Below are 17,684 nucleotides of genomic sequence, written 5' to 3'. Positions count from 1 at the left end.
GATTAGAACGGGAGAGGGCGAGGTCGGATTCCCACGATAAATATTAAAAAGGGGCGATTTAGCATTCGGGCTGTGCGACGACGATAAATTATTTATGGAAGAATCTTATTAAGAAACCATCTGTTCTTTATCTTGGCCAGAAGGAACGCTCATTTTTTAAATAAAAGTGTACCTGGATAAAATGCAAATGCAGTGTAATATGCGGCATCCAGTCCCCTAACTGGTCTTTCATTTGCTGTGAAATTGTAATGTCTTCAAATAATTGATGGAGAAGTCATGGCCGAGTTTCTCACGTCAGTATTGATCCGACAGAGAAAATCGTACATTTTGTTACGTTATCTTCGGTGAGGATCTGATTCCGACGCTGCAAATGTGATAGTGGGCGTTAAAAAAAATTGTGGCTGACGCTTGCTTTTGTTTTTGTTCATACACTGACTCTAGATTATTTCAAGTAACTCTAGATCAATGTGTCAAACCACTTCGTGAAATAAATGCAGGATGAAAGAATGGAAGCGGACGATCATCAATACGTACTCCAGAAACTGTCAGAAAGAGTTAGAGGTATATCGGACACTGAACCGAAGACTTCAGTTTGTCATTCATCACAAAAGATTGTGATATTTTTAGGATCGTGTCATGCACAAGGATTTCCATCTTTAATCTTATCAAATAACTGCAATTCAGGACGTACTCCCAGATGATCTGCGACAACGTTTACAAGTTCTTAGAATGATTCTTAAACGCTCTACACAAAGATCACAATGTGTTTTTTTACGGATGATTTGTTAATTCTCAGAATATGAGAATTTGGAGTAAGGAAAGTTTCACGAATTTATTGACGCTTCTCAATTGGACTTATATTTTTTTAAAGTAATAAATACTCCTATATTTTTATTGAATGAATTGGATTTTATTTCAAGGTAACACCAAACGCTTTTAAGAACCATTTTTGAATGATTTACGTAATGGTGAACTTCAACAAAGTTGTTATGAAACTCCGGCAATGTTGCAAGAATTTTTTTTATAATCGTTTCATCAAGTCATAATCAGCGATTTCTTTTTCTGTACGCTTAATAACTAATATAGATGAAGTTAACCAACGTATAAGAAATACGGGGTGATCAAGAAGGACTGTTTAAGTTGGGAACACTGGATCGTATTTGAAATCGTATAACAGGAGTAACTTCCGGTTGTTGGTGGCTTGTTGTTGGTAATGCTATACCTATATCAGATATTTGTCAAATAAACCAACAAAACATATCCAGTTGCAGTGTTATAAATAACCGAATTAAAAATTTTTCTTAATTGTATTGCCAACTTAAACATTCCTTCTTGATCACCCGGTATCATTGAAGATATAAACAACAGTGCAAACATATTAAAAAATGCTGAAACGCGGAAGAGCAACATCTTCTGAAATAGGGGCTGGACATACTTGACACCTTTTCAAATAAATAATTTGTTATTTAATAACGTATTTCCGTTATGCAAAAAAAACAAACATGTACGATTAAAATGATGGTGAGTGTGAGGTTATATACCTGAAATGTCAAATGTCAAATGTTTTTGAAACAGAGAGAAATCCACGGCCAGCTTGACCACATTTTTTTAAATCTTGATAGTTTATCGTACGGCAACAATGGGTTTTTAACACAAAATTATGAGATGTCAAAAACGCCATTTCTGCACCGCGTCGCCTCTAAATTACGTGAGAGAACAGTTTCCGCAAAAAAAGAACACAACCGACATTGTCATTTTGTTTGCGCGTGCACAAATGCGAGATACACCCTTGATATTTTAATACCTCGCTCTAGATATAAAACATGAATTATACCAAAGAGTAATGTAAAATTTTCATCGTAAAACCTGCCTCGCCAATGGAGAACTTTGTTCTCGTCTTGGGACGAGTTCAGCTCCAATTTCACGTATCGTCCAGGTGATGTTTTTTAACGACCGTTTCGGCTCCCTCGTCTCTCTCCCTCTCGCTCACAATTCTTAAAGTATCATTAAATCAGTAAATCTACGGCCACGATTCTCCCAATTATTCCTCAAAGATAAGACGAGGCACAAGACTCGACACAATTACCACAATTAATTTCTTTCTGTCAAATTCCATCGCGCCCTCTGAGGGTGATGACGTCACAACCGCAAACGTCACTCGCCATTCTCCTGTCATTCGTTGACCACAAATATGTACCTCAACAAATAACTGTCTCGTGCGTGGGACGCATCTGCTAAATCGAATTAAATATCCGATGCACGCGTCCGAGGGGTATCCAATCATCCTAATTTGATTCCCCGCACTTCCATTATTCGTCGAGTGACTCTCGTCCAACGCGATTTTCACGTCAAGTTTTTCGCTTCTTGCCGAGAGGATTGTGTTCATTATTGAAAAGTTCAAGTTGGAAAGCGCCACAAGCGATCAACGATTAATTACGTTTTTGTAGGCGAGTTAAAAATAGAATGGAAGTTTGAACTAACCGGCGGCGAGAGTATTTTTAAGGTCGTCCTTGTGAAAATTTAACAAGAAATTAACGTCCGCCACGGGCGTGTCGTACTTAAAAAAAACGACGCTCCAGTTTTAAGGAGCGAACGACTCTTCGCCCGCTGTCATATTAATGAAAACGCGTTCCGTCAAATTCGGGACGTTTTTCCGCTTGGAAAAGGGAATTTTCATTAGGAGAGTGAGCAATTCCATTCCGGCACCCTCCCAGAGAGAAAAATTAAATTTCAGCTGACAAAGAGTAACGAATGCGCTTTCCATCATTGATGCAGACAACCCGAGTGGACTCACCGCACAAAAGGGTCGCAACTGTTCACCGTTCCCACCGTCCTCGACGGCAGATTCTTGACTTTGAGCAGCGACACCAGCAGCTTCTCCGTCGACGGTTCGTACCTCAACGAGAACCAGATCCTTCCGATGTGTCCTTCGGGCCACTGGACGTCGTCCAGGTCCAGCGTGTTCTTATACAGGGCCGGCTCTATCACGCCCAACCCGTAACAACCTGACAAAAAAAAAATACACCGCTGAATCTTCAGACGGACCCCACCGTCGCACCCAGCGGTCGAAGTGTGATTTTGAAAAACGAGTTAATAAACAAATCGTGAAGGAATCTTCACCACAACAACAACAACATGACAGTTTGCGCCACTTCGACCACCACGTCGCCTCGTCCACCCGGATCAGATTTAGATTCCACGACCTCCGCGCTATCTAAACCTGACGGCTGTCTTTGCGCCTTACTGAACGAATTCGATCGCTGATTTGTGACCGTCGGAAGCAACAAGGACTCGGTGTCCACATCCGAGTCGTCGGGTTCTGCCAAATCGCCCAGCGAGGTGCTCCTCAAAGGTGGAAGACTGAAATGGATTTCCTTCGTCCTGTGCGGAAACACGTCGTAATTCACCCGGTTAGCTCGCTCGAGCGTACTCACAGAAATTGGGGTGCCGTGCCTTGTTGAGACGGATAAACGAGAATGCTGGAAGCGGCGTGTTCCTCGTCAGCGTTCTTAGTCCTTCGTCGGCGTACAAAGAGAACGGCGGCTGTCAGAGTGAAAAGTATCAGGACGACGCCCACGGCCACAGACGAGTAGAGGATCTCTGCGGCAGAAATGAATGGCAAAGAGGATGATGACGTTGTTGCGCGACAGGGAGGAATTAGGAAAGGGAGGAATGAAATGTGGGCAACCAATTATGCAAATTCGGGGCTTACGTCGCCCAAATCAGTTTTCGATGCCGGAGGGGAGATCCGACGTCGAAAGAAATTATTGCGGCCCGGACAAATTAGTGCGCACATTCAAAACAAAAAGTACACATCACGTGGTGTCTAGTACACGTGATTATCACGCAAATCGTGGGACCGCCCGTGTACTTCTCGATTTGAACGTGCAAAACTCCAAAATATATTTTTCATTATGTTATCGTAAAAAGCGAGAGGTTCTCTTTTATTAATCAACGCGAAACTCTTCGTGTTTTTTTTTTGCAAAAGTAAACACTCCAACGCACAGAGTAAATTTATTCAAAACGTACGCCCTCGTAATTTAAATATTTGATTCAACAATCCTTTCATCTGCACCTGCACTTCATCTACAAACAAGATCGCTGTTAATGGTCTACGTGAACGTCAGTTTTATAACATTAATAAGTAATAACTCTCATTTACCCGTTGAGTTCTCCAACGAAATTATTCTAATAAACAAATTGTCTAACGTTATTGACGAGCAATTAATTGTTCGATTGCACAAACAGGTCAGTCGGAAATTGATCGCTTGTTTTATTGTGATTTATGACACTTCGTGAAAGATCTCTTTCGATTGTGGATCAGAGCAAACAATTTTCCAATTTAGTGTCGGACAACTTGTACCTTTTTTGTCGTTTCCTTTCTCTTTGCGCCTCGTATAGAAACTTTATTAGCATAAAACAACACCGACAGTTGAACAATAACAAGAAAACAAAGAAACGATTGGGGCTAGTTTCAACAACAAATGTACTCGTAAATGCCTAAAATAAGATGTAAACGATAGTGGTAATTATCGATAGCCTTGCGATTATAAAAAATTAGTTATTTTACTGGAAAGAAAACTCCTCGAAAAATGACAATTTTAAACGAGAGAAACTTTTAATTACCTTGTAGAATGCGATGGTCGCAATGCGTATTTGACAAAATTGGTTTTTGTGGAACAAACACAAGAAAACAGTTCTAGTTCGATTTCTTCAATTGCCAAGATAATTTTTCTGATTGGAAACAATTAAATCTGAGCCAGATTGGATTTAGTGAGAGGTTTAGTCTTGATCGTTTGATCGAGCCACGATCGAGTTTTTTTCGCCTGAAGTCGAACGAATCTATTTTTAACATCTGGAAATCCTCGATTAAGGAGACAAATCGTTGCGAATTTAATCGACCAGTGCCGTCTCACTCCAAATGGACCTTTAACGAAGATAAAATTAAAACCACCTACTCAAAAAATTCAATGAAAAAAAAGAAAATTTGCTTATTGAAGAATTTTAAATCGCCTTAATATGCTACGTGGAAAAACTAAAAAATTTACACTTGTGTTTCATTTTCCTCTAAATCAAAATTCAACCGTGTTGCCACGTTGTATTTTAGATGTTAACGGCGGTGTTGCCAAATTTTGAACAGGTGAGCAGAGTATACGTTAAGTCGTATTTATCTTTTTAAAATTATTTTTTCTCTTCAAGAATGGATCTATACGAACTCGCCTACAATTTACGTAGAAATGCTCCAGTGCTTTTATTCAGAACGCTAAATTAACTGTGAATCACAAATTTGAGCTCACTGAGCGAGGAAAATCTCTTGACGGAGTAATTTGATATTTCCCAGATGTTCAAGTGACAGTTGTAGTGTTACGATGTGACAAAAATTTCATACTTATACAAAACTGACAGTTACAAACTTTTCAAATGACCCTCGTATACCTATCGAGCGTTCAAAAAAATTTCGTGGTCAAGTGGTCTGGTGCTGGTTTCCAATAATTTAAATTAAAATGTTGACCACATTGAGGTTACGTATTTGGAGGAAATAAATAATAATAAAGCATACCGATTAAAAAGACTACATAAAACCACGGCCTGCTTGACCACAAAGATTTTTGAACGCATAATATCGCGTGTTCAAATGAAATCCTGGGCTGAGTAGGCGTTGGAAAAATTAAACCGTTTAGGCCCATATTCACCAACGCCAGTTAAAGTTAACTGTAGGTTAAAATATACGAAAATATTGTTGTAACAATAGGTAACTAAGGTAACGAAACATTTTAACCTACCGTTAACGTTAACTGGCGTTGGTGAATACGGCCGTTAGAACAGTGTAAAATTTGAATTTGCCGCCGTTTGACACGAATGACATTTGTTTATGTTTAATCGGGAGATAATTGAACATGTTTGTTTTCAGCAAAGGGTGTCTTTAGATATTTGCCTCGAGAATAGGAATCGTTAAGTTATTCTATCTTTAATGTAAAACATTGTAAAGAAAGAAAAAAAAGAAAGATTTTTTTGGCTCTAAATTTTAGGTTAGCTGTCAACATGCTCCAATTAATATACGCTTTAAAAAAGCACAACAATTGACGGTTTCCAACCCCTTCCCAGCCCAGGATTTCATTTGAACGCGCGATACTAATGGCGGCTGACAATTCTTTGTGGAGGTGAAAACAACGAAAATTGTCGTCAGTGAACAAATCTAATTCTTGGATGTATGCTTAACAAAAACATATTTACATCAATCGTATCAGAATGTATACATTTGTAGGTACGCCACTGGTTCCAACCGTCACCAGGAGTTTTGTTTAATCCACTGGAAGACACTCGATTGTCTGTCAACTACTTTTACGGTCACGATAACAATTTAAACGGTTTATTTGCCTTTCATCTTACAATTTTCAAAGTGATAAAATGGGAAATAAAATCTTTACGTCACTTCAAATCAATTCTATCTGGCAACAGTTTCCGTAAAAATCTAATCTCGTTTACTGGCATTTATCAAACACCTCTGTTTATTCCAATTCATTTGGTGACGATCAGATAAGCAAAAATTACTGAGGAAAGTTACCAAAAAAAGAACACACGCAGTTGTTTCAACTAATTTGAAAATGTACTAATTCCATGACCAAGCGCAATCCATTAAAAACTCACTTTAACGATCCATCAGCGATAATATCTTTTGTAAAAACTACTAAATCTGCGTTTTTACTGTTGGCATTTTAGTGGCGATAAAACCGGACCCACCTGGAGCCAGCCGGATTTTAAAACATTTCCTAATCATTCTGTTTGTTCCGTCGACCAAAACATTGTCATTGTAAAGCGATCAACTTTTTATTTAAAACGATCAACTTGTTATTCTCCTGTTTGTGCGTCGCTGGCGCGGAATCACATGCATTTCTCGTGCATCAAACCGTAATAAAATCTCCAAGACTGAGACTCCATCTTCGCATCGGGAAAATTAATAACAACTTCTAAACTCAACCGACCCTTCAGATTTCATACTGTAACAACGTGGGCAACTTCGTCCAACTTATTATAAAACGATAACCGAATCCCTCCGAATAACAGGATCTAGCCAATCGATAAATATCTGACATTCCCTCGGCGCTCATTAAAAAATCAATCTTCCACAGGGTGCACTCGAATCGTCACCGTGTCCCACCCATCCTGCGGAACTAATTAAACCTTCCGCCACGCTCCCAAAGCGGAACGGGACGTTCCCGGATCCTTCTCCCGATTCCCTCGACGAATTCACGTTGAAATGCGGAAACGTGCACCGCCAAGTTTCGTACAATATTTTTCCCGGCGCATCCGCCATAAATATTTACCGTGTCCTTGCAATTCCCCCGGCGTCTGCTCCGACACCACGTACTCCTTGAAGGTCTCTCCCGTCGGAAGAGAACGAATATCCCCGGGGGGCGTCGCCGAAGACCGCACGCTCCTCAGGATTGCCCATTTGTTGGTGCGTTGTTGATCTTTCTGCCAAGTGGTGAACAGTTCCCGTTTCCACAATTGATTTTCCATCCTGGAGTGGTCGGGTGTGCGTCGGATTTATTTAGGCACCATCCGGGACTCACATGTTTAACCTGGAACAGGACCCCACTTTAGGCGACGCCGATCTCCTTTCAATTCAATTCGCTGATGCGGACTCAGCCAGAGACGATGACGTAATTTGGACGATTTACAGATCATTTCGTAGCCAAATCATGCAAAATTCGGCGGAATCGACACAGAAAGAACGAATTCGTTACGATTTTCCCGAATTTGAACGGGTCTCGAACGCATCTTTGAATGACAGCAACGTCAAAATTGCGCCCCTGCCAACCTAACAAAAATATTGTTCCAGACGTCGCACAAATTGTCATTCGCGTTGACGTTTACGTAAACTGTAAACAAATTCAATTTAGATCGCATTAAACGTTTCGAGTGGAAAACGGAAAAAGTTGTTGCCTTCATCAAGAACCTATTTCCGGTAATTCTTTTACATGCGACGGCAAAAAATAAACTAGTTGCGACGAGTCCAGACAATTTAAATTCCGGGTGTTTCGTCGGACGTCGGTGCAGCTAGCGCATAAAACGTCACAAATTACTTTATCGGAAACTTCAATTTTCAATCAGACAATAATTTGTGTCATGTGCACGCAAATAATAATCACTTCAAAAGCGATTTAGAGTGGGCGTTGCATATATTAACTGTCAAATTGACACTTTATTGATAATGAATAATTAAACAGGTTTACATCAAAAATATTCCACTAGCAGGGAGTTCGTCCAAACATTGTCGTTTAAATTATTTAATTTTTTCGTGTCCACCCATTATTCACACTACTGTTATTGCTGCTATCAATTAATGTGATCCACCATCAAAAACTGAAACAATCAAGTAGTTGATTATGCAACCAACCATACAACTGTGTTTGTAGCCACATAAAAACTTGCGGAGTAATTTAATGTCTGTTGGGTTTTCATTCGAATGTATTTAATGAAACTTGGGTAATTATTGGATATTGAGTAGCAAAGTTCATAAGCCATTGAACAATCGGCTTCGAGTTTAGCGAGTCAATGCAGATCGGAGTTTCCAAGTTTGATCCAGGCTAAACGTAATTGTCGTCGTTAAACGGGGACATTGGCAAGAATCAATTCTTAAAAACGCAATTATCAAAGAAAAGAATTCGGCAAGCAAGAAATCCAAATTAAACCCGAACCACTCTATTTTTTCACGGCTTATTTTACATCTTGCGCAACTTCGCGAAATTCGAACGGCACCGTTCGTTTTGTTTTACAATTGCGACAAAAGAAATCCGTCGATCACCTAGCGGCACCTTTAATTTCCGTAATTGCTCAACAAGTTTCTGCAATTTCCGATATCGAACTATCTAAGATAAATTAGCGACCTCTTCGCCATCCTCGAAGCGTTTTAAGTCGAGCGATCGCAGCAAGCCATCAACTTTCCGTTGGTCCCCTTGAGCCACACTAATATTGCATAATTCAACCGCACAACGACATTTTTCTGCTGAAATTGAAATTGGAAAAAAGAGAACCGTCGATCACTTTTACATTTATAATAACAGTCGCAATCGCACAAGAATGTCCGAGATACTTTCCATTTAAAATTAAATAATCGTTGCACGTTCGGGCGTCGATCGATCAATCTACACCGCGGAGATTTTAGTCACGGCTTCAACTTCTTAGTTTAATTATCTCATGTTATGACTCGAACGTGTGGTTGACTGCACCCTCATATTTTTGTCCACTTCGAGTTATTCGATTTCCGAACAAACGACTCGATCAAACCGGACCCTTCTCCTTTTCGTCTTGAGTAGGTCTGTTTTCAAAACGCAAACTTCTAAGTTCTTCCAGTTCGACTCTCGTACGATATTAAACTTCTCCTTCGAGAGCAACTCCAAAAAATAATCTCGTCCATTGATCCCTCGCTCGCATTACATTCAAATCGCCACCTCTCCACCCACCCTTGAGGAGTTTCCTCGCACAAAGAAAAAACGGAAATCTCCCAACTTTATCCATCGTTCTCCATTTATCGTGGTCCAACTTTGCCGGGTCCGTCGTGCATACTGGATGGTCGATTATCACGCAAGAACTGGAAGGTGATGCGAGGTTGCACGTGTTCCGTCGTCACGTCCGCTGCAATTTTCTCGGAGTGAAATGAATGCGGTTTTTGTGTGATGTGTGATTATGTACTTTCATAAATCGATAGACGGCATTGAACTTGTCGTGGCAATTTCTCTCGTCGAGATTAGACGGTTTTTGTGTTTACGGTATAACATTACCACCTGTCAAAAACACGACCGGCTGGAGTAGACGTGGGGGTTGTGGTGCAATCGAGACGTCTTCTCGAATCTCGAATCGTAAATACTGTTCGGTGGCGTTGACCCCATTTGTTTGCTCTTCTGAAGACTTCTCCACGGATGGAGGAGCAGAGACGCGTCTTTAATAGCGATAACTGTCATCTTCTCTAGTTCTTCTAGGATGCTCCAGTTCGTGGGTGTGAACGAATCTGCGTTTAATTGCAAAAGCGTGAATAATGCAACCCAATAAGACGGATCTCTACCTACATAGCTAATGTAGGTACAAATTCAAATGAGAAATTTAGCGTCAAGTACGTCATTATTTACCATACAACCGCGTAACGGTTCGCGTTTATTACTTTACCCACTTTTTCTTTCCCACATTTTTGTTTGTGTCATTGTTTAACACAGTTTTCCGCAGATAAAGCACGATTGTCCGGATGGACGAAAATTTCAGTTTTGGTTGGGAATAAATCGTGTCGCTTCATTATGCGTAGGTGGAGGCGATGTGCGTTTTTTCTTCTTTATTATATTGCTGCTGGAATTTCAGTCACAACACAACGCACCGGTGGAAATATTTCAAGCGGCCAGATGAATATATTTGGAGAATTTTCGTGAAAGCAATTTTTCCGACGGAAAAATGTAAAGCAACTAGATGCTTTCGCGCGCTCTTTTGTGTTTAATTACGAATTGTTTAAAAAATATGAACGTAAAGAAGCCCAGCAATATGAAAAATATTATGACATTTTTTTATACCACACATATTTGCATATTTTTAAAATAATTTTCAAATTCCATTTTTGTAATTTGTGTAATTTATTTTAGGTATAAAGTATGTTCTGCTTAAACACCGGAAATACTTCTTAAATCACTAAACGTTCATCGTGCGATGGTGGTGTAATGGTCAGCATAGTTGCCTTCCAAGCAGTTGATCCGGGTTCGATTCCCGGCCATCGCATCAATTTTTTTTCTCTTCATAAACAAAATTTTTTGACAAAATTGACAGACGACCAACTAATAGACCGTTCAAGAGCAAAAAGCATATTTTCACAATTACGTAATTTTTTTTTTATTTGAAATGATAACTTACTGAGGAGAAGTTATAGTCAGAGACTCTAATAATGAAAAATTTCTAAGAACTGTCAAATAATAACTGCAACGAAATATTGGGTGATTCCAAATGATTGTGGCTAAGTATGGCAACTGTGTAACGAAAATTTATGTGGCGACTGTGGGGGTGGGGTATGGTTGACATTTGTATGACATTTCATAAGCGTGCATTTGATTTTTTTATACCATTGCACATTGATTTGACAGTTTTCAAAATTGCGCGACTCTGACCTGTCAAAGAAATGTCAACTCTATCCCACTCACACAGTTGCCACATAAATTTTCGTACACAGTTGCCATACTTAGCCACAATCATTTTGAATCACCCAATATAATGCCGTTGGAATAGGTCTAATAAATATTCTCCCATTCTCTATGTTTATTTTTTTGGCATAAGAAATGTCAATTTTGACGTTTAGGGAATAAAAAAAACACCTCTTAAATAACAACAAATTTATTTAACTATCTACATAACAGTGTTCTTATTTTTCACATTAAATTAAACAGGAGCGTAATAGTACAACCTCTTGCTGGGGTCCTTGACAAAAACTGGTTTCTTCGTCGTCGTGCTTTTTTCTTCCGACCCTTCGTAATCGTACTCACCCTCACCCTCGTCTTCCTCCTTTTCCGTACTCTCCTCGACCTCTCCCTCCACGTTCACTTCCATCAACTGGTTGATCTTCTTCGGCAACTTGGGGTCGGTGTAGTACGTGGCGGGTTTTTGCACCACGTCGGTCAGTCTTTTAACTTCGGGCACCTTCTTCGACTCGCTCTCCACGTTTTCGTGTTTGTAGTTCCCTCCGTGCTTCTTCTTTTGGTCGTACTGCTGAAACACGTGGACGTCGTCGATATTTCTCGACTCGCTTCTGCTCAGACTCTCGTTGTTCTTCGTGGCGTTCAAACTGGCAACCTCTCGAGTCTTGTTTACCACCTCCGCAGGATTCGAATCAATCCGGTCTTGCGCGTTCTTAACTGGAACGTCCTCGATTCTTTGGTGTCTTCTGCGAATAACCTTCGGGGTGGTGCTTTCATCCGTTTCTGAATCTGGCAGTTCCGTAGTTCTGTTGATTTTTATCCTTGAAGGACGTCGTCTCGGGAACGATCTGCGAGGCTTGTCGTGGTGCACTCGAACCGGTTCAGTGGAAGAGACTGAAGACGATGCAGTTGTCACAACTGGAGCAACTGTGGTACTTCTCTGAGCAGGCCTTCTACCTCTGGTTTTCGTCCGCGTCCTGATTCTTCTTGATGTGGTCGTCGTAGGCGCCATCTCCGTCGTAGTACTACTGGTCGACGGTTCAACATCTTCATGTTTACTCTCGCTCATCACTGGATTGATCTCACCTCTGTCAGGTTCCTGCGATTTTTCTTCCATCTTACTCACCTTCACGTTTTCCGAATCCTCCTCAGAACTGTATCTGCTGCTTATATTGTGACGTGATGGCGCGCTAGGTCGCTCGATCGTTTTGTATTTGGAATAGTCTATTGAAGTTCTTGGGCTGTAGGACTTCACTTTTGGTAGATAATCCGTTATGTCGAAAATCTGGAAATTTTGGCCACTACTCTGACCTCCTGGTGAATTCTGTACGTTCTCTAATTGCGTTTCTTCTTCTGGAGCTTCCGTGGTCGTAGTCGTGGTGGTCTTGGCCGTTGTCTTATCTTCTATAGCTTTGTAGCTAGAGTCGCTTCTGACTTTGGCCAAAATACTCAAAAATTGAGGCGGATCTGTTGACACAGGTTTGACAGTTGTCGTGGTCGTTGTCTCATCTTCTTGTCCCTTCTCGGTGGTGGGCGGATCGGTGATGGGTTGATAGTTCGGATTGCTCTTCAACTGCTTCACAAAATCCACAAACGAAGGACCCGTAAAATTCTTGAACTTTGGAGTTTCTTGGATCGAGTTTCTCCTAGTCGGTTTGGGCAATGGTGCTTCCGTTACTTCTATGTACTCCTCTTCAGGCTCTTGGGCATCTTTCGGCGGATCATCGTACACGATGCGACCTGTTTTCTCGTCGTAATGATAGTTCTTCGGGCGATGTGGAACGTAATCGTCGTCATCTTCGACGACGACTTCGGTGTCGTCCTCCACATCGATTGGTTTGTTACGATTCCTCACCACTTCTGAGTACGCAGGTCTTTGGGCACTTCTCTTCCCTCGTCTCAGATAAGCCAACTTGACCTTGCCGTGAGCGGGCACCTTGAAATCTGAATACAAGTAGATCTTCTGCTTCGCTGATGGTGGCTTCATGCCCAAAACATAGAAGTGGTTCATTTTCGTCTCTACGCTCGAAGACTTCGTCAACTTTGGAGCGACTATGGTCTTGTACCGACTCGGTCCCGGAGGCATCAGCCCCAGAACGTGACTGGTCGTATCCTCCTCTTCTTCATCTTCCCTTTCCTCTTCTTCTTCTTCTTCCTCCTCCTCACCCAAAGAACTTCTCGTGTCCGACCCGTACGGCTCGGTCGTCGTCGTCAACCTCTTCTTCACCCTCAGAAGCTCAAGATTCTCGTACTTAACCTTGTCCCGATTTGCCATATCGTCGAACAGATGCTCCATCGTCTTGTACGAAGAGTACTTGACCGTACCTCTCGGAGCTGCTGTTGTCGTCGTCGTCGTCAAATAAAAACTGTTCGTCTGTTCGATATTGTCCAAGTCTGTTTCCACATTTCTGATTCGCGGATGTTTACGATACGGGTCCAAATGGTTCAATTTTACAGCGATCCGATTGGACGACGCCGCGATCTGATGCGGATCTTTACTCGAATTCTTGATGTTGTTGATGACGTCGGCGAAGACGTTCAGTTGTTCGTTGGCTTTGATTTCGACTTGGTTCAAAGCGTCACGTTTCGGCACCGTCGGACTCGTCCGAAGTATCTTGTTCAAAAGGGCGTAAGACCTTGGAGGCAAGTACCGGTTAACGTCAAAAATATGATAGTAAGGGCGATGCGGCCGAATCCTTCTTCTTCTTTTCCTCAACGCCTGACTCTCTGGAGCTGCTTCTTCCGTAATCGCTGGCGCAGTCGTCACTTCTTCTTCTTCTTCGATATTCTTGCTGCGACGCTGACTCGGTGGTACCTCTTCTGTACTATTCTTATCTGTCACATCTTTCGAAGAATTGTACTGTGGTAAATACTCCAACAGTTCAATCTGATGGTAGATGTGTTTGGGTTTCAAATCGATGGTGTATTTTGGAGTAGTTATGATCGATATAACGGCACTTTGTGTCGTATCTTCTTTTTTCTCTTCTTTGACGACTTTCGGGTGGACAATTTCCAGTTTCAACGCCGTACGAGTCGTGGCTGTTTCGACTCCTTTCGATTTATTAAACTGTCCGATGATATCTGTCAATATGTTGAAACCCAACTGTCCATCTTTGTCATCGATCGGACTCTTCTTCTTCTTCTCCTGTTTCAACTCTTGCTGCACTGGAACTTTAATCGAGTAACTCTTGTTATTTTCTTCGTCGATTTCGTTCGGTTTCGCTTCAGGTCGCGACCTTTCGCTCCCGCGCGACTTAAATACGCCAAAAATCGGAGGGACCGGACCGATTTCCTTCTCTTTAAAAATCGGACTGTCCAACGGATCCTCACCGAAATATTTCACCTTGAAGCAATCTATCTTATCCCCGAGACCCTTGAGCCTCGGCGTCCGCACCAACTCTTGCACGTCGGTCGCGTCCTCCACATTTTCCGGATCCGAATCGGCGTTCTTCACCCTCGCCGGAATCGGATCCACTTCGGTTTCCACCTCGGCGCACTGGATCTTCTCCGCTTGGTTGTAGAAAGCGTACGGATCTTCGGTTTTCTTGGGGATGTTGTCCAGATCTTCGGCGTAGCGCAGGGGAGAGTTTGGATTGATGGTGATGTCGTTGTAATACGGATATTTGGGTTTTTGCCGAATCTGAACCAATCTGGGCAGGTCGTGTTTGATCTTGTCAATAAAATCCGTGTCGACTTTGATCTCGGGAAAATCGTTGGTGAATCGCTTCGATCGACGACCTCGCCTGTACACCGACTTGCTTATGGCACTTTCCATCGACGACATGTCCGGAGCTATGTACATCTTCGGAAAAATTCGGACGTATCTGTGCGCCCTGGTCCCATTTTCCGGCGTCGTCATGATCTTGATCTCGTTCAACACCTCCAGCTCCGAATTCCCGTTGACTTTGTCTTTCAACGAGGTCGTCTTGATTTCTTTGATCGTCACGAAATTGTCTTTCTTCGATTTGAAAGGTTTTTCGACGGTCTGACGACGCGACCCCGCAATCTGACTGTCACTCTCGCCTCCTTCATCTTCGACTCTCTCCTTCCTAGCTCTCCTCTGCTTCTCCTTCTCTATCTCTCTATCGAATTGCGAAAAACCTTCGTCGTGCTCGGCATTCTTCTCGTGTCCGGCGTGGTCGTAGGCGATATCTTCGTAACCTTCTTCCGTGTAGACCGTCTGTATTTTCGAATCTTTTATCACTTCTCTGAGTCGCGGATCTTCCTCGAGTTTCGGGAGATGCGCCTCGCTTTCGCTCCTCCTCACCTGCGTGTACAATCTAATCGGAACAAACTCCTCCTTATTATCATCGTCATAATCTTCTGCTTCTTCTTCGACTTCTACGTACGCCCCCAACTTGTGCTTCCGCGGAAACTCGTCGATATCCTCCCTGAAATCTTCGCGTTTCTTCTCGAACAACTTCTCGTTCTCCTCGAAAACTTCCCGTCCTTCGGGCTTCTCCTCTTCTTCGTCTTCGCTTTCCGCTCTCGTGAATTTGTGTTTGCTAATGAAAGGTCTGTGTTTCTTGCCCTTTTTGGCCCACTGTCCCTCACCGGGATAGATGGGTCTCGTGGGCACCTCCAACGGGTCCTCGTGGACACTCGACGGCTTCTCTTTCCTCACGTGCTTCACCTCCACCGTCTCGTAACCACCGGGCTCGTGAGTCTTGTCGTCGCGATAGTTCTTGTGAAGAGGCGACTTTTCCCGTTTCACTTGCACCGGAAGCCGACCCTCGAAACCTTTGAAAAACTCGTCGTCTCTTTGCACCATGTGAGTCGGAAAAATCGGCTTCCAATCACCTGCGGTGGCGCTAGCCTTGAAATCTTTCTTCACCTGGGGCCTGTTGACGTTGCGATGCCGCACCTTGGTCTTGGGCTGCTGTTGATGCTTCCTTCCGCCGTTGACCTTGCCGTGTTTGTGCACTTGGACGACATGCGGTGGTCTCGTTTGGAGACCAATTTCACTTCGTACTGGACGCGGCGTCGTTCTGAATTTACCGATCTGAGTCTCTTGGAGCTTTTGTTTGTTCGGCCACGACGTCGGCACGCGGATGGCCGACGTTATCGTAACGAACGCACCTATTATTACCACGGTAATTAACTTCATTTTAGAAAGCGTCACGACAACTTCACGTTCATCATTAACGGGGACACTTCAGTTCAAGGACACGATCGTTGGCACCCTCTCAGTCCAACATGGCGTCCGGGGTGGTCCTCGCTGCGTCGTCGGATTCTGCAATTGTACCTCGTCAAGTTGTGCTAATGGGGGCGCGAAATCGGGGGAAATCATTCGAAATTTCGCTGCGCGATTTCGTGTGTCTCGATCTTTTCTAATTGGCCGTGTGTCGATCAGAACTAATCGAATTGTGGCGGCGGCGTTTTACGCACTGGCGCGTTCGCGTGAACCAACCCGAAACAGGAAAATCTGACAAAAATTCGACAATCACCCGGTATAGCAGTCGAAAGGTGTCGAAATGTACACGTTGGTCGTGTTTTCGCGGCGAACATATCGACGTTCGCGACAATATGGTCGTTTTCGATGTGACATTTCGGCCGGTTCACAGGGGCGCGTCTTACGTACGGTGATTTTTTTGACAGATCAAATGATTTCCCTCGAATTTCGATAGCGGTACGCACCTCACCGTCGATTGCATCAATCTTGTGGCACTGTCAAAACTCCGCACGACTATCACTTTCACGTCGTCTCACATAATAAACTGGCCTGCGACTAGCTCGGCGAAAATGAGAAGTTTATTCTAAAGTAGTGGTTTATGTAGGTTCACGGTCTACTTGGAGGAAATGTAAAGTCGACAAAAAGCCTTTAAGCGAGTTCAGTTTATGTGGAACGGTAGCTGAGTGAGGTGAAAGTGACGCCGATACGATAATTTATCGTTTCGACGATTCGTTCTGATCGAGTGGGAGGTGGCCCTAATGACAGATCGAAATCTTGCAATTTTTCAATTGTGGAACGTCGATTGTCCCTCTCTTAGAAATGCGACGCGAGTCGAGAGACGAAACGCAATCAGTTGGTACTTTTGCTTTCTATTCGGTCACGCCACATTGCACTTTTATATCTATCTCTCGCGTGGATTGTTTCCTGTCAATCGAAAAAACGCTGGAGACAGGACCGGACTTTCGTACGTGCCAATGCCGGTCCTGGCCCTGAAACTGTGCGGCTTACGCAACACGCACAAAGCCGGTTTGCTCGGCAACGTGACCGAAACGCATTTTGTAACGGGAGCAACTTGTTCTTTTTTTCACCGTTTGACATTTTGGGACTGACGGTGGTGCGGAAATGTGACAAACTCGTCGTTTTCAGCTTCGGTTACTTCGACGACGCCATTATCTCTATTGTGCGAAGAGCCAACGTTTATTCAATTGTGACGGTGCGAGGAGAGTTGAGCTAAATTCGACATCCGAACAAAACGAAATCTCCGGTAGAGAAAAGGCGTCATTCGATATCGAAAAGATTTACCAATAAAAATATAAACTGGAAATACGGCGCAGAATTAAATG

At 42.8% G+C, this 17,684-nt stretch overlaps 2 protein-coding genes and 1 non-coding gene across 7 annotated transcripts in view; 1 reads left to right on the top strand and 2 right to left on the bottom strand.

The window, feature by feature from the left end:
• The window catches only part of LOC138138890 (synaptotagmin-15-like), a 63,293-nt gene that overhangs the window by 35,418 nt on the left and 10,191 nt on the right, over nucleotides 1-17,684 (bottom strand). For all 4 annotated transcript variants that reach the window (XM_069059000.1, XM_069059003.1, XM_069059002.1 and 1 more), the window contains 4 exons: nucleotides 7,326-7,583; nucleotides 3,435-3,600; nucleotides 3,245-3,381; nucleotides 2,795-3,005 (listed from right to left, as the gene is read on the bottom strand). In XM_069059000.1, the coding sequence (XP_068915101.1) occupies nucleotides 2,795-3,005; nucleotides 3,245-3,381; nucleotides 3,435-3,600; nucleotides 7,326-7,521 (710 nt within the window). In that variant the 5' untranslated portion in view covers nucleotides 7,522-7,583. The remainder of the gene's footprint in view (nucleotides 1-2,794; nucleotides 3,006-3,244; nucleotides 3,382-3,434; nucleotides 3,601-7,325; nucleotides 7,584-17,684) is intronic.
• TRNAG-UCC (transfer RNA glycine (anticodon UCC)) lies at nucleotides 10,690-10,761 on the top strand. The gene has a single exon. It is a non-coding gene; the product is annotated as a tRNA-Gly (tRNA).
• Nucleotides 11,352-17,031, bottom strand: LOC138138221 (titin-like). Of its 2 annotated transcripts, none has more exons than XM_069058018.1 (2): nucleotides 16,806-17,031; nucleotides 11,352-16,401 (listed from the first exon to the last, which is right to left on the bottom strand). In XM_069058018.1, the coding sequence occupies exon 2, from the start codon at nucleotides 16,273-16,275 to the stop codon at nucleotides 11,413-11,415; it is 4,863 nt and encodes a 1,620-aa protein (XP_068914119.1). In that variant the 5' UTR covers nucleotides 16,276-16,401; nucleotides 16,806-17,031; the 3' UTR covers nucleotides 11,352-11,412. The 2 variants fall into 2 exon arrangements, with proteins under 2 accessions (XP_068914119.1, XP_068914120.1); XM_069058019.1 differs by having other exon boundaries at nucleotides 16,811-17,031.

This window comes from Tenebrio molitor, chromosome 9 (assembly GCF_963966145.1).
Source record: "Tenebrio molitor chromosome 9, icTenMoli1.1, whole genome shotgun sequence".
NCBI classification, from domain to species: Eukaryota; Metazoa; Arthropoda; class Insecta; order Coleoptera; family Tenebrionidae; genus Tenebrio; species Tenebrio molitor.
This window is presented reverse-complemented; position numbering and strand designations above follow the sequence as displayed.

What these genes read in the sequence shown, in the direction of transcription:
- LOC138138221 (XM_069058018.1), bottom strand. Translation starts at nt 16,275, where the DNA reads ATGAAGTTAATTACCGTGGTAATAATAGGTGCGTTCGTTACGATAACG.